At 41.2% G+C, this 17,755-nt stretch overlaps 1 protein-coding gene across 2 annotated transcripts in view; it reads right to left on the minus strand.

Moving 5' to 3' along the window:
• The window catches only part of LOC126457161 (general vesicular transport factor p115), a 202,666-nt gene that overhangs the window by 40,492 nt on the left and 144,419 nt on the right, over positions 1-17,755 (minus strand). For both annotated transcript variants that reach the window (XM_050093244.1, XM_050093243.1), the window contains exon 15: positions 8,926-9,042. In XM_050093244.1, coding sequence (XP_049949201.1) covers positions 8,926-9,042 — 117 coding nt within the window. The remainder of the gene's footprint in view (positions 1-8,925; positions 9,043-17,755) is intronic.

Genomic DNA, 17,755 nt, shown 5'->3' on the forward strand with positions numbered 1-17,755 from the left:
CCAATCCATAGTCACCTACTATGTTTCCTTCTCTCCCTTTTCCTACTCTCGCATTCCAGTCACCCATGACTATTAAATTTTCGTCTCCCTTCACAACCTCAATAATTTCTTTTATCTCATCATACATTTCTTCAATTTCTTCGTCATCTGCAGAGCTAGTTGGCATATAAACTAGTACTACTGCAGTAGGCGTGGGCTTCGTGTCTATCTTGGCCACAATAATGCGTTCACTATGCTGTTTGTAGTAGCTTACCCGCACGCCTATTTTTTATTCATTATTAAACCTACTCCTGCATTACCTCTATTTGATTTTGTATTTATAACCCTGTATTCACCTGACCAAAAGTCTTGTTCCTCCTGCCACTGAACTTCACCAATTCCCACTATATCTAACTTTAACCTATCCATTTCCCTTTTTAAAGTTTCTAACCTACCTGCCCGATTAAGGGATCTGACATTCCACGCTCCGATCTGTGCAATGCCAGTTTTATTTCTCCTGATAACAACGTCCTCTTGAGTAGTCCCCATCCGGAGACCCGAATGGGGGACTATTTTACCTCCGGAATATTTTACCCAAGAGGACTCCATCATCATTTAACCATACAGTAAAGCTGCATGCCCTCGGGAAAAATTACGGCTTTAGTTTCCCCTTGCTTTCAGCCGTTCACAGTACCAGCACAGCAAGGCCGTTTTGGTTATTGTTACAAGGCCAGATCAGTCAACCATCCAGACTGTTGCCCCTGCAACTACTGAAAAGGCTGCCGTCCCTCTTCAGGAACCACACGTTTGTCTGGCCTCTCAACAGATACCCCTCCGTTGTGGTTGTACCTATGGTACGGCCATCTGTATCGCTGAGGCACGTAAGCCTCCCCACCAATGGCAAGGTCCATGGTTCATTAATCAGAAAGACGATAATGCAATTTCTTAATCAATAGCACGTTAGCTGTGGCTGCCTCAAGCCATGCGAAACTGCAAGTAAAGACTATTCACATTTCATTATGCAATATCTTATGACAATGGTCAATCCATAACTCTTACGCCAATTGTGATTGATAAAACAGTAAATTAAATCTCAAATTCCAACTTTTCCATTGAATAACATCATCACTTTTATTTTATTACATCACAGGAGCTTGCTGAGCCACAATCCTGGCAACCGTAGTCCAGTCAAGACAAAATCAGGGTCCGTTAAATATGGATAAGAGTAGCACAATCCACATTCCTATGTGGGCGAGGAAGCAGAGAGCATTAAGCTTCCACATGCAGTTAGTCTTCAGGTGATGAATATGGGGCAGCCAAGTCAGCTTTTTTATTGAAAAGAAGGCCCAGGAAACGGGACTTTGCTTCAATCTCTAGGTGCTGGGTATCTAAGTACAGTTTCAGGTCAGTATGGGCCATGGTATCATGGCAGAAATGTGTGATCTGCATTTTTGAAGGAGAGTATTAGAAGCCATGGGAAACAGCCCACATAGAGAGATGCCAGATGGCATCAAGGAGCTGCTGCTGAGCAACATTTACTGAGTGGGAGCTGTACCAAATGCAAAAATTGTCGATGTAACAACACAGGGGTGACCAGCAGCGGGGTCACTAGCCCACTGCTGGTGATAAGGAAGAGGGTGGCACTCAGCACAGAGCCCTGTGGGATGCAGTTCTCCTGGACCTGTGAGGAGCTGAGTGGAGCATCAACTCTACACTGGAACAACCATAGGGATAAGATAATGCTGAATAGAAATCGACAGGGGGCCTCAAAAGCCACAGTCATGGAGGGTCAGTAAAATGTGATGATGTCAAGTGGTGTCATACACTTCATGCAGATCAAAAAAGAGAGAGTGGGGCGGGAGGGGGAGGGGGGGGGGGGAGGGAGAGAGAGGGAGAGAGAGAGAGAGAGAGAGAGAGAGAGAAGGTGTTGATGTTTAGAAAAAGCCTCAGATGGTCAGTTGTGGATTGTCCATCCAGGAAACCACACTGATAGAGGGACAAAAGGCTCTGATATTCGAGAGCCCAGCATAATGTCCAGGCACCTATCATTTCTAGCAGCTTACAGTGTACGTTGGTCAGGATAATTGACCAGTAACTGTCGAGGGACACTGAGTTCTTGCCTAGCTGAAGGACTGGGACAATTGTGGTATTATGGCATTGTGAGGTGAAATCACCTGTTGGATGCCCTGAGATGTTGCTTTTGGGGAACATTCACGTATTGGATCATCTGATTGAGAATTGGTGCTATATTGTGGGACAAGGCAATGGCCTGAAGTAGTCCCTAGTCAGTGAAACATTTATTAAAGTATTCTGCTTGGTGAGGAGTGAAACAATGTGTGTGTGTGTGTGTGGAGGGGGGGGGGGGATCTTAGAAAATAGAAAGGTAGCCAGATAGGAAGAGGACACTGATGCTGTTGCAAAGTGGGTCACAAGGTGTCCCACGAGAACCAACAAATTGGTAAAAAGACCACCCGGTAGGACAAGACCAAGGAGCTTGGTCCACACCTGAGATGAAGATGCATACATCCCCAGGGAGGAGACATTGTGCTCCCAGCATTCCTCCTTACTGCGTTTCACTAGTTAGTGAGTCTTAGCCCAGAGTCACATAAAAGTGATGAAGCTGGTCAGCAAAGAATGTAATTTGAATCACTGCTGGACTCAGCGACAATCCTGAACAGCTATTGTAAATGTCTTTGGTCCACCACAACACTGGCCAATGGTGTGAGGGACCTATAGGAAGGGGAACAGCAGTTACAGTGGTGTGGACGATCAGGTCTGAGATGCCTCGCACAAGCTCATTAATACAATCCAACAAAGGTGGCAACTGTAATAGCAGAGGCATACAAGGGCCAGTTGGCTCTGTTAAATGCCCGGTGGGGTAGTCAATCTGTCAGGCAGTGGTAAGGAAATCACAAAGGTGGTAGTGTAGTGACCAATGTAGTGAAACCACAAGAAGTGAGCATAAGATTGGTAACTGAAAACGTGCTATGTGCCATACTGAAGTAGGTACAAGAACCATCATTGAGGAGGCAGAGATCATGGTCTGAGAGAAACAGGTCAATTAGAAGATCCCCTACCAGACGATGTGGTACTCCCCCCAAAAAGTTTGGTGTGGGTTGAAATACCCAAGTAGGAAAAAAAAAGGGGGGGATATTGTTAGATTAATGTAGTCAATTCAATGTAAGTGGTCTGTCTGGAGGTAAGTAAACAATGCAAATATTAATCACCGAGGTCATTTGCACCAGCATCTCCAATGAGGTATGAAGGGGAATCCACTGACACCATCTGTATGAATCAAGGTACAGACCTCTCTAGATACCCTCTCAGGACCTGCACGGTTCAGACAGAATGCACGATACCCACGGAGCATTGGAGAATGATCATCAGTGGTGCATTAGTGGGAGAGAAATGCAAACTGCATAAGGAGAGGCTACACAGAAGTGTGGTTCAGGCAGGTGACAGCAGTGCAAATCCACTGAATGATCATGTGACTGTTGACCATGTTAGGCATGAAGGGGCCTGGATAACCAATCACACCACACTGCCTGTCAACAGTGGGGATGGAACTACAATCAAAAACATCGTCTCAGAATCCAACTACATGGGGGAAGCTGGCGCCTCCAGGGGCATCAGAGGAGGAGGAGCCGCTGCCGCCGCCACCTCTGACTCCCTTTGTAGCCTTTGGTGGGCAAGGTTCATTCAAGGGGCTATCTGCATAGATTATGGGGACAGATGAAGAGCAGATGGCCCTGGGACCCACATGGCCAGGGCTGCTTCAGCCTTTGTTTAGCATTGAGCCTCTGATCTAGGGGTTGCCAAGGAGACTGATCCTGAGATGGAGCCCTGTCACCAGTAAACACCAAAGAAGGAGATTGCTGCTCCAGCTGGGTGTGGGAAGTTCCCAAAAAAAGATACTGTAGGTACCACAAGAGAGGAGGGTGGGCGGTGCGAGATTTTGAGGTATGATCATGGTGTTAGCGTAATTGATAATCATATTCACACGATGAAGGTGTTCAAATTTGTTCCATGCCTTAGTATACAGCAGACAATCGATTGATTGTATTCCTTGATCTTCCTTTTTTTCTTAAAAACTGGACAAACCGGTGAACGTGGAGGGTGGTGTTCCACACAGCTGACACACAAAGGGTGATTTTTACAAGGGCTACCTTCATGGAGTGATTGTCCACAGCTGCCGCATTTTGGGACTACCCTGTAAGGAATGACATACACCCAAAGTGTAAACATCTGAAGCACCTCACTGGTGGTGTGACATACAGTTTCATATCACACCTGCATACCATGAACTTAACTTTATCTGGGAGGGCATTTCCTTTGAACGCACACATCTCATAAAATGTATGCCTCGCCATTGGAGATTAGTCCAGAGCTCCTCATCTGTTTGGAAGGCAAAAATCTCTGTGACAGATGATGCCTTGGACCATGTTCAAAGTTTTGTGTGGAGCAATGGTCAAGGTATATCACCTAGACGATCACATGCCCTAAGAGCTGCAGATTGGCCAGCAAAGGAAGTTTTAATTAATAACAAACCATTTTGTATTTTTACCAAAGACTCAACTTCGCCAAATTTATCTTCAATGTTTTTGACAAAAAATAATGGTTTCTTCGCAGTAAAAGTATCCGCATCAAGTACTGGGTGAAGCTTTTTGCACCCAGGTGTCTGGCTTGTCCCTCTTCCCAGAATGTAGCCACGGAAGGAAACGTTGTGGGGTCTTATCTCTCTGCATTATAATAATCTTTCCTATCTGGCGAGACTGTTGGGGGCCATGCAGCCACCAGTGGAAGAAAGTTAAATTCGCCTGGAACAGAGTATCAAGCCAAACCAAACAAGGGGACCGTATAGTTAAGAACGAAAAGTTGTAGAATGCCGGAAGGGAAGAAAATGACTGTCCAAAATCACAAACCAGATCAAAGCACAATCAGAACCAAGAAACCATCCACTAAAAAAGCGGAGGAAAAAAGAAAAGCATAAGAATAGACTTGCAGTACAGAAAAGGAAGTAGCATTTAAGGGCTGAGGCCCCATGGCAGCCAAGCACTTATTCGCAAAAGAGATGTGAGCCCCCTGGGGGGTTGCCACAGTAAACTACACGTTTTCGGAAAATTCTGATACAGTGTTCTCATACAGCAAAGCTTGGTGTAATGTAAGGGCTGCTTGTAACTTATACGGTGCATTTTCTACACTGCCTGTCACTTTCACACTCCCTCTTTGTTATAGCGCACCAGTGGGCCTCAGAGGTAGGTACATTCACTACCAGCAGGGCCAACTGAATTTTGATCATCAAACTGACTGGCGTGTTCTGCATGAGCAGCAACTACACCTGTAGAACCCACAGAAGGCACAGGCAATGCAGCTACAGGAACTGTACTGTGGACGAGACAGACTTCCCATGGCAGACCCTTTTCATGGCTAAAGCCAAGTCACCAGGGACAGTCACAGTGCAAAAGTCACACCTATTATAAGGTTTCCTTAATGTGGAAAATCATTCATGTCAGAACAATCTTTCTTGAAAGAAGAAAATCCTTTTCTGAAGCTATTTGTCTGATAGCACTCGCACCCACAAATGCTACAAATGTTTTGAGCTGCTTCCGCTGCCTGCATTCCTCTTTTAAAACCAAAGAGAACAATACGTCACAAATACTAGACTTTTTCCACTTTCAACTATATTTTCTAATGTTTATTCAATTTTTGTAAGATTCAATATGCAAATTCCAATATGTAACTGCACGAAAAATACTAGAACTTCAAATAAGAAACTGACACTTGATAAAAATACTCGCAGCAACCTAGGCATCTTGTTTAACTGCACACTGTACATTCAATTTATAGAACTATTTTGTTTGGAAAATCGGACTACAGTAAGAAACAATTTTATGCTAACAATGCTAGAGCAAAAATGTGCCAAAGTGCGCCACACTGTGATCAAACCAAGGTGCCCATTGGCAGGTGGCCAGTGGTTGGGGCTACTGTGGTGTGAGGAAACACTCGAGCATAGACTATTCTGATCCTAATTAAGCTACAAGACCTTTCACAGAAGGTTTTGATATTGCTGATTGATTAGAAAGTGAAGCAAATTATATGTGACCAATACCATTAACAGACAGCTGAAATGTCATAAAAAATAAAGAAATGAGTGGTATCTTTAACTCAGTAATTTGAATCTACAACGCATGATGTAGACCACTAGCAAATATAGGACTTTACAGCTTGAGTGGAAGACAATACTTCCTCCAGGTTAGGTTAGACTTAGAATTCTGAGGAGTGGCCAGTTTTACTGGCATCTTACATGGACAACCTGGTCTTAGTCATTGTGCTGGCTGGCCAGTGCTCATATACTATGTCCAAGGTTGTACATTGGAACGGGAAATAATGACTAGAAACCTAAATGAATGTACACAGAAAAGGTTTGCAGTACATACCCTAAGGGGAATAAATTTAGTGCCCTGGACAGAAACTTATGAGAAACGAAGACATTCAAGAGAGAGAGAGAGAGAGAGAGAGAGAGAGAGAGAGAGAGAGAGCAGGAAAAAGGATTTTAAGAAGCACCCTTCAGTTTTCCCATTAAATGCACTCACCCAAGAGTTCAGTATGGACATTTCATGGAGTATGGAGCAGCAATTACACATCTATCATTATCAATGTGTACAACAAATGTGCCAAATGATTTTGAGCCTAGGCTACAGCTCTTTCAATGGATTATGTTGTAATGTGTGCACTGAGAAGGTGGTCAGCATCATAAATTGTTACTGCAAGGTGAAAATAAATGTCAATAAAAAACTCAATGTTTGTTGCTGACCTTTAGTACGTTATCTTTAAGTACTTGGGTTTTGGATCTGTATAATTTTGACCCTAAATGAATCAGATAGAGATTTTTATTATTTTTATTTTATTTTACATTATTTTCTACTATAGTGAATTTCTCAGAATACCTTAACATAAATAATGAACTGTCCTTTACATGAAACAGTACAGTTAGGGTTCCTGAGCTGTTGAAAAGGGTGCATTCAGAAATCATAACTTTATTCTCCGCATGAGCATTAAAATTTTTCTTAACAGTAAAAGAATGTATAAAAAATATACAATCACTGTGAGTTTGTGCATCATATGGAACATTACCGTATTTTACGCACTATGGACTACAAGATGAACCTTAATTTTTTTTTTAAAGTAAATTTTTATTATTAAATTGCAAAGCCAAACCAAAAAAAATTCTTAGTTTATAAGTCTGAACTGACCTTTAAAATCCATGAAAATTGTCATCTGAACCACCACCACCACCACCACCACCACCACCACCACCACCACCACCACCACCACCCTCTTCGTATATAAAATGGTCTTCACTCCCATTGAGAGCATTATTACACTGAACTTCTTGAAAGATTTAACAATAATTTCTTCTCTCACTTTTCACCATGACTGTTTTATCCACTGATGCACTTGTTTGATTGTAAGCCATTTTTAAACTCCCTTTGGCGTGAATTCATGTTGGGTTTCATCCACATCCATTTTTTCCATTTCTCTCTCGTATACACTTTAAATGGTTTATGTATAAAGGTTGCAACCGTAAAGTAAGTCCTCCCAGAATAACAGTGAGTTTTCTCCTTCGCAGAATTTTTCAAATGACTACTAAACTGATCAAGCACAAGAAGAGAACTCTTCTTCAAGAAAGCATCTTTCCTACTATCCCACACCTTATTAATCCACAATTTCATACCAGCCTCATCCATCCAACTCTTGTCACGTACGTGAACAACATTAGCTAGTGGTATTTTAGAAGGTTTTGGGATTATTTTGTGCTTGAAAACGATCACTATATTGAGTACCATCAGCACAACATGAAAAGAGAACAGTGTAGTGCATTTTTTCATGTCCACTTGCTTTTATAGTTACAGTTTTGGCACCTTTCATGGCAATAGTTCTGTTACTCAGCACTTGGATTTTTGTCCATGTTTGCTATTTGGTTTAGTTTCTCACTGGTTTTCTTCCGATGTTGAATAATAGGGTGATGGAAACATAATATTTTCTCTTCATACTCTTGAGGCATTTTCCAAGATATTTTGGGTTTGGTTGATATACCAAGTCCATGATGCTTCATAAACCTGTAGCTCCAACCAACTCCACCCTTGAAGTCCTAAGTTCCGCTGCAGCGCCAGCTTACAAGCGTGTATTTGAATCATTTTTGTATTAATTCCAATGCCATTTTGATGGTGTCCCTGAATCCATGTCAGTATGTCATCATCTAGTTTTGGCATTCAAGTTTGTCATTCTAGTTTTTGCATTCAATCATCTATTTTCACATTTAGTTTTCATTTTTTTAAATTCCTCTTTACTAGCTCACCAATCACAAATCTGTTGGTGGAGGGCCTAAATGCCACTCAGCCGCTATGTTTCTATATTCTTCTGCTTATGCTATTACCTTTAATTTATAGCTTGCAGCATATGGATACTGTACCTTTTTTTCCATTACAAAACTAGCTACTAGCAAAAATATTGTACTGTTACCAATTACACAAATCACTTTGAATTCAACTTCATTGGCACCGTAGACTGCAATGACGTACCACAGGCTATACTGGGTTCGTGATTGCAAGGTAGGAGGGAAACAGTGTTAGGAAGTTTGTGAATCCCTGCAACTCACGTTCATCGCATCAGTGCACTGCTGCTGCCAGTTGAATCCAATGTTGCCAGATCGAGATAGCTTCCCCGTGCATTGAATGTACGGCTATTTTGAAAACTGTTGGGAATTTTAAATCAAACACTGGGAATTTTTATATTAACTTTGAGTATAAGACGTACCTGAATTTTGCAAGCAATTTTTGAAGAAAAAAAAGTGTGCCTTATAGTGTGTAAAATACAGCAACTGTTACATTTTATTACCAGGTAAGAATTTGCGTTTTTCTTCAAATTCAATGAAGGTTATGTTACCTCACTATTCCCTGTTTCAACATCTTCAACAGTTGACTTCTGCACTCTAGAATCTTGTGAATTCATATGCATATTTTGTGAGACTGTTTCTGCTGTTCTTCGATGGAGCTGCTCTTCCTGTAACAATACCGTAGGTACAAATAACTTTCTATGGACCAGAAATTTAAATGCCACACAACACTTCTCTGTTGAACTGGTATCCAGCACATAATTTATTCTAGCTTTAGACAGATGAATGTGTTGTGAATTGCTTTCGGTTTCTCTGGCACCTGAGAAACAGTAATCAATAGACAGCACACATAAATCACAGGTTACAAAAATATTAATTAGATATCTAATGAAAGCCAGGATTATTTAATCATTCAATGGTTCTTTTTCTAAGGCTGGTATTACACTATCAAATTTCTTTGTCAAAGAAACTGGACAAAGATACTGGACAAAGAAATTTGATAGTGTAATACCGGCCTAAATACAATGGTCCAACATGTACATTACATAAAAGTCTACAGATCAGCGTCGTCCTTGTATTGCACGAAGTATTCAGTAAAATTATTGTCCATGACATATGCATAAGATTGGATTTTAATCATGAAAATGAAAAATTTGACACTAAATGTAGACAGAGTTCCAAGTCACAAATGGAATTATAAGACATAGCAGTGAGTAACAGTGTGTGGCTTGGCAGCTTAACTCCCCACTCAGTCTTGGATTTTCATTTTCTCACTTATCACTTTTTTCACTTCCGGCAGTGATTTGTAAATGTGAAAAATACCAAGGAGCAACATGATTCGAGATCCACATTAAAATATGTCTTTACATCTACATCCAAATCCACATCTACATGGATACTCTGCAAATCACACTTAAGTGCCAGGCAGAAGGTTCATCAAACCACCATCACAATAACACTCCATTATTCCAAGCTTGAACAGCATGTGGAAAAAAACGAACATCTATATCTTTCCATGCAAACTCTGATTTCCCTTATTTCATTATGATGGTTGTTTCTCCCTATGCAGGTTGGCATCAACAAAATATTTTCGTATTCGGAGGAGAAAGTTGGTATTGAAATTTCTTGAGAAGATTCTACTGCACCAAAAAATGTCCATCCCAAATCCTGTATCATGTCATTGACACACTCTCCCCATTTCATGATAATACAAAATATGCTGCCCTGCTCTGAAATTTCTTGATATACTCCATTAATTCTATCTGGCAAGAAGTCCATAGCAGTACTCTAAAAGAGAACGGACAAGCATAGTGTAGGCTCTCTCTTTAATGATCAGTTACATTTTCCAAGTGTAATGCCAATAAAACGCTGTCCTTGGTTTCCCTTCCTCACAACATTTTCTATGGGTTCTTTCCGATTTAAACTGTTTGCAACAGTAATTTCTAGGTTTTTAGTTGAATTTACGGCCTTTAGATTAGACTGATTTATTGCGTAACCAAAGTTTATCAGACTCCTTTTAGAACTCATGTGGGTGATCTCACACCTTTCAGTATTTGGGGTTAATTGTCAATTTTTGCACGATACAGGTATCTTTTCTAAATCATTTTGCAATTTGTTTTGATCTTCCAATGACTTTACAAGATGACAAATGCCAGCATCATCTGCAAACTACTTAAGATGGCTGCTCAGATTGTCTCCTAAATCGTTTATATAGATACTGTTTATAAAGATAAGGAACAGCAGATGGTCTACAATACTTCCTTGGGGAATGTCAGAAATCATTTTTGTTTTACTCTATGACTTTCCATCAACTACTATGAACTGTGACCTCTCCGACAGGAAATCACAAATCCAGTCACTTAAGTGAGACAATATTCCATAAGCACGAAAGTTCACCTCAAGTTGCTTGTGTGTTACAGTGTCCAAAGCCTTTTGCAAATCTAGAAATATGGAATCAATTTGAAATCCCTTGTCAATAATATTCAAAACTTTGCGTGAGTAAGGAGCTAGTTGGGTTTCATAATAACAATGTTTTCTAAGTCCATGTTGACCAAGTGTCAATAGGCCATTCTCTTCGAGGTAATTCTTAATGTTTGAAACACAATATATGTTCCAAAATCCTGCTGCATATCGACATTAATGATATGGGCCTGTAATTTAGTGGATTACTCTACTACCTTTCTTGGATAGTGATGCGAGTTGTGGAAATTTCCAGTCTTTGGGTACAGATCTTTTGATGAGCAAGAGGTTGTATATGACTGTAAAGTATGGAGCTACTGCATCAGCTTACTCTGAAAGGAACACATTATGGGCCAGAAGACTTGTTTTTATTAAGTGATTTAAGTTGCTTCACTACTCTGAGGATATCTACTTCTAAGCTGTTCATGCTGGTAACTGTTCTTGATTCAAATTCTGGAATATTTACTTCGTCTTTTTTGGTTTTCATAACTCTACTTTGGCAGCACTGTCATCAATAGCATTTTCATCACTATAGCATAAAGAAGGCATTGATTGCATCTTGCCGCTAAAATGCTTTCCGTACAACCAGAATCTCTTTGGATTTTCTGCCAGGTTTCCAAGGCAATGTTTCATTGTGGAAACTATTATAAGCAACTCACGTTGATGTCTGCACTAAATTTTGAGCTTCTGTAAAAGATTGCCAATCTTTGAGATATGTGTTCATTTAAATTTGGCATGCTTTTTTTGCTGTTTCTGCAACAGTGTTCTGACCTGTTTTTTGTATTAAGGAGGATCAGCTCCATTTGTTAATTTATTTGTTATAAATCTCTCAATTGCGGTCGATACTATTTCTTTAAATTCAAGCCACATCTGGCCTACATTTACATCGTTAATTTCGAAGGAGTGGAGATCGTCTCTCAGGGAGGCATACAAGTGTATTTTTATCTGCTTTTAGTAGGTATATCTTTCCTTTATTTTTGGAGGATTTGAGGGTTACAATATTCAATCTCACTACGACAACCCTATGTTCACTAATCCCAGTATCCATTTTGGAGCTTAGGATAATTTGTTGCTTAGAGGTGAAGTGTGTTTTCACAACCGTTTTCTATTTGTATGGGCTCCTGAAATAGCTGCAAGAAACAATTTTTACAAAATGCATTTAGCACTATTTTGGATGATGTTTTATGCATACCTCCAGATTTAAACATGTATTTTCGCCAACACAATGAAGCTAAATTAAAGTCACCACCAACTATAATTGTACGAGTCGGATACCTGTTTGAAATTAAACTCAAGATATCTTTGAACCTTTCAGCAATTATATCATCCAAGTTGGGAGCTCAGTAAAAGGATTCAATTACTATTTTATTCCAGTTGCCAAGAATGACCTCCGCCCATACTAACTCACAGGGCCTACTACTTCAACTTCGTGAGAAGGTAAACTACTTATAATGGCAACAAACTTCGCCAACTGTGTTTAGCCTATCATTTTGGAACACCGTTATGTTCTTCACAAAAATTTTGGCTGAACTTATCTCCAACTTTATCCAGCTTTTAGCGCCTATAACGATTTGAGCATCAGTGCTTTCTATTAGTCCTTGGAGCTCTGGTACTTTCCCAACATAGCTGTGACAATTTACAACTATTATACGAATGGTTCCTGTATTTATGTTCTTCCTGTGTTTTGCCTGCACCCTTCGAGACATAAGTCCTTTTTGAGTTTTCCTGAGACCCTCTAACCTAAAAAACAGTCCAGTTGATGCTACATGCCCCCTGCTACCTGTGTAGCTGTCTCCTGCATGTAGTGAACTCCTGACCTATTCAGCAGAACCAGAAACTCAAACACCCTACAGCGCAAGTCGAGGAATCTGCAGCCTACACAGTCGCTGAGCGATCTGAGCCACTGATTCAGACTCTCCACTCAGCTCTGTACCAGAGGTCCACAATCGGTCTTGTCAACTATGCTGGAAATGGTGAGCTCTGCTTTCATCTCGCAAGCAACACTGGCAGCCTTTATGACTTCAGTTAGCCACTCGAAACCAGAGCTGAGTTTGTCACCCAAAAGGCAAGGGCACACCACCATCAAAAGGACTGTGCAAAATGAATCACCATGGCATTCATACTAGCCTTCAGGTTGAGGACAGCTTTCAGCAATCAGCAGGAATTACCACTCTGTCTATGGTTCATAGATTTTGAGGAAAGGTTCTGATTAGATTTCTACAAAATCTATTTGTTCCAGCAACCCTTGAGAAACAAGGCATTATGTCTGGACACTGCAGAATTTATACATCAGTTCCACAGCTTCAATAAGATTTCTTCACCATTGAAAGGAGAGGTTCTGTAGCACCAAAACTATTCTCAGCATCCCTAGAGGAAGATCCCTAAACCGGGGAAATGGAGAAGGAATATACAGGGTGGAGAAAAATTTTGTCACAAAATTTTAACCCTCGATAGCTGATGCCAGTAGGAAACTACGGAAACTTGGTGCCACATGCTCTGATTGGCCATGGGATTGCCCTGTTGCTGTTTGTCAGTTGATGGGCAGCACTATGGTTGTCGGTTCACGCATACAAACGTCCCTTGCCCCGTCACTGCCCCAACGTGATACGCCCACGTGTTGAATAGGTCTTGCTGTTTGTCCCCACCTCATGTCAGAGGCATTTACAAGTAAGCTTTGCTTCGGAGCACACACACACACACACACACACACACACACACACACACACACACACACACCACCACCACCTGCAATTTAGTCATACAGTAAGCATGGTGGCACGGTATTCGTTTGAAGACCAATGAGAAATGGTTTTTGTTTATGACCTAGCCGACAGTAACGCTCATGAAGCTCAACGGTTGTATGAGGAATGGTACCCAGCAAGACTCCAACCACACCTGCAAAAGTTTACAGCAATTCACCAGCGACTTTGGGAAACAGGCTCATTAGTGGGATATCATGGTGATGCTGAAAGACCTCAAAAATGACGGGATGATGCATTTGAAGAGACCGTTTTCGAGTGCTTCGAGGCAGCACCTACAACAAGTACTCGAGCAGTTGGACACAACATGGGGGTCATTCATTGGTTAGTCTGGGAGGTTTTGAGGGATGATGGCCAGCATCTATTTAGTTTCCACCCTGTCCAAGACCTGCATCCTACGGCGGACTATGAACACAGGCTAAGGTTTTGACAGTGGTTTCTGCGACAGGCTGCACGAGATCCAGACTTCCCTGCCATTGAGTTGTTTACTGACGAGTGCACCTTTCATCGGTATGGCCTTGACAACACTCGAAACATACATTACTGGGCAATGGGGAAATCCTCACATCACGTATGTCCACGGACTCCAGGAATGATCTTTGCTCAACATCTCGGCAGGCACTGTTGGTGACCATCTGATTGGGACAGTCCATCTACCTCCAACTTACCGGGGCAAATTACCTTCACTTTTTGTAAGAAACTCTACCCAGCCTGCTGGAAGATGTTCCCCTGACATACGGCTACACTTGTGGTTGCAGCATAATGGGACATCTGCAGCTAACAGCCGTGCTGTGCACGGATATTTAAATAAACTCTTTGATGGCTGAGTAATTGGTAGAGGTGCTCATAGGACGTGGCCCCGCTGATCACCAGACCTCACGCTGTCGGACGTTTTCCTGTGGGGGTTCTTCCAGGTTCTAGTTCACCCACCTGGACGTGAACCACCTAGAAACGAACAGGAATTAATGGATCACATTCAACATACTGCCAATCACATCAGGGCAATACCAGGAATCCTTGAAAGAGTTCGGCAAAATGCCATTCGACATAACCAAGATTGTGTCTTGTCAGAGGGTTGCCAGTTTGAGTACATGCTTTAAGTAAACAATGTTTAGCTATAAAAAAAGGCCCTTTTGAGGGCCGACACAGTTTGTAAAAGACTTTGTACATGAACTAACTTCTGTCAATGGGTTTGCTCCCGTTACGTCTTATCATGAAACTACAATGGATGTGTCGGGACCTCGGCAGATTTGCCCCCAGGCCCCCGAGTGGAAGGGTGGCATGAGCATGCGGGCCACCTTGGATACATCGCAATCTCTGCCAGGCAAAGCATTCATGGTAATGCGTTGTCCAGACATCTGGTAACAGGGCAATCCTGCCCCCAATTGGAGCGCATGGTGCCAAGTTTTCTTAGTATAAAAATTGTGTGTTGTCAACCTACACAACATCAGTAATTTTGGTCCCTACTGGCATCAGCTATCCAGGGTTAAAATTTCATGACAATATTTTTCTCCCCCTGTATATTAAAGGAACACAAATAAACCACTTTGTTTACCTCTAGTGCTGACTAATTTCAACAACGAATGGAGAAACTGAATAGAGCAAGTTTAACAACAGTTCTGAAAAATCAATTAAAATAATAAATAAGCAACACATTGAAAAGAAAGCTGAACAAAATAACAAAAAAGTTCTCAGAACCAGTTAAAGATTTTTTGTATTTAGTGCAGCTGAAGACTGAACGCAAGAGACATAAACAGAAGAGTAAAAATAATCAGCAGTACTTTCAGTAAAAATCAAAAATTTTTACATGTCTAAAACAGAAAGTTTACAATCAGTCTGTTTTAACAGTTTAGACTTATGGCAATTAGGCATGGAGTCTGTGGTAAATGGACCAATGCAGGGCTTTGCTGGGTTTCAAGAGAGATGAAAGACAGAGATGACAACCTAAATGTGTTTAGAAGACAGAAATCATGAAAGAGCTACATGGATATAAATAACTGGAGATGTATTGCACAGAAGGGTTTAGAGGAGGTGTTTTTCGAGCAATGAATGTCAAATGGCTAAATATGCTGATCTAAATTACAGACTGTATGAGAGGTGTAAAGAGCCAACTCAACTGACAGTCAGGATTTTATTTAAGCTATTGACATTTAAGTTGACCCAAATACTGAAAGCTGCCTTCCGAAATCAACAAAATTATGTATTGAGGGCAAAGACTGTAAGGAAAGTGACCATTACTTCTAGACCTTTTAACTTTTTCTTATGTATGAGCAACTTATCCTCCTTTTGAGTTGTCTATTAACTTTAGATTCTTTTCTTTCTAGATGGTTTGTAAAATGTCATTAACAGCTCAAAAAGCTTAAAACTAATGACTGAAATAATTCATATTTTATCCACACAGTTATTTATCAATCTGTGACAACAACCACAATCAAACCTTACCACTAACAACAAACATATTTTTTTACAAAATTTTTATGAAAAAAGAAGTCGGCTGTGACAGTAGAATGCAAATGCTACTTTTGAAAGGAGCGTGACTTATACTGCTACATCTGCCTTTAACACAGTCAATTCATTTACCTTGGTGTCCAAAATTAAAGCAACAAACCACTACTTTCCTGTCCGGTGTCTAATTCATGATATAATCATACAAACTGTCAACAGATGTCTGTACAATAGGGTTCTACATGAAAGCTGGCATTCCGGTCAACAGACAACCACGCCAATGACGATGTCAGGGCACACATCAAACAAGGTAGTGTTGCCGAATAGTCCAGCGCCCACAATCGCTGTGTACAGTCACAGACAATGCAATATGGCACTGAGAAGACACCTACCTGACATTCTGTGGTGGAGGGCCGTAGGAAGAATGGAAGCAGATCAGTCCCAAACTGATTTGGCGCAATGGCTTAATGTGAATCTTCTGTTGACATGGTGACAATCTATAGAGGTCAAAACTGTATCCCGAAGACCAGGGCACGGCCGACCATGTATGACGTCAGAAAGAGAGGACCATTATTTGGTTGTAAGGGCACGACGGTACTGCCTTAGTACTGCATGGCAACTGGCATTTGACCTCACAGCATCCACTGGATGTGTTGTATCGGGGCAAACAGTCTACAGAAGGCTTCAGTACAGTGGCCTTTATTGTCAGAGACCTGCTGTATGTGTGCCTCTGGCACTTCTTCACAGAAAGGAATGTCTACAGCAGCGTTATTAACATGCCATCTTGACAGTCAAACAAGGGGCCAATATTCTTACACCCGAGTCCCAATTTGGTCTGGCGAGTGATTCTCGACAGATTCGCATCCAGGGGGGAAAGTGGAACACAATTCCGGCACCCAACAAACACTGTGGAGATAGATCAATGTCTTGGAGGATCCCTAATGGTGTCAGCAGGGATTATGTTGGCCACTCAGACACCTCTTCAGGAAACAGTACAGGTTAATTGCTGTCATGTATCATGACGAGACCTTGGGACCTCATGTGCCATTGTTATGAGGTGCTTTTGGCACAGACTTTGTATTGATGGATGACGATACTTGACCTCATAGAGCAAGAGTGGTTGATGTTTTCTGGGAAACAGAAGATATTGCACACATGGTGTGGCCAGCTTACTCTCCTGATTTAAATCCCATAGAGCATGTCTGCTTGCATCAAGACCGCATCCACCAATCACTCTCAAAGACTTCCAAGCAGCTCTGCAGGAAGAATGGGCATTATTGCCTCGGCACAAGATTGATGACATCACTCACAGCATACCCCATTGTTGTAAGGCCTGTGTTGCTGCCAAAGGTGGCCGCACTCCACACTGAGCACATTAACCAGTTGCTGGGATGTGTGTGTAAATCCATTAAAAGTTGGAAAAAATGAAGTTTTTTTCCTAGCATTATGCATGTTGAAATTTGTTACATTCTGTATTCTTCACATTGTTTCTACATTACCATCGCCTGTTCATACTGTTTTGTGGCACAATACAAGCAACCTCGCAAAATTTCTGTTTGTTGCTTTAATTTTTGAGACCAGCGTATATATCAAGCTCCATGGTGCTTAGTGAGACATAGGTACTCATAGATACATAATATACAATGCCGATTATAAAATTTATTAAAAAAGAATTAATACAAAAACAGAGAGCATATGAATAAATAACACGTTACAG

Source organism: Schistocerca serialis, chromosome 2 (assembly GCF_023864345.2).
Source record: "Schistocerca serialis cubense isolate TAMUIC-IGC-003099 chromosome 2, iqSchSeri2.2, whole genome shotgun sequence".
Lineage (NCBI taxonomy): Eukaryota > Metazoa > Arthropoda > Insecta > Orthoptera > Acrididae > Schistocerca > Schistocerca serialis.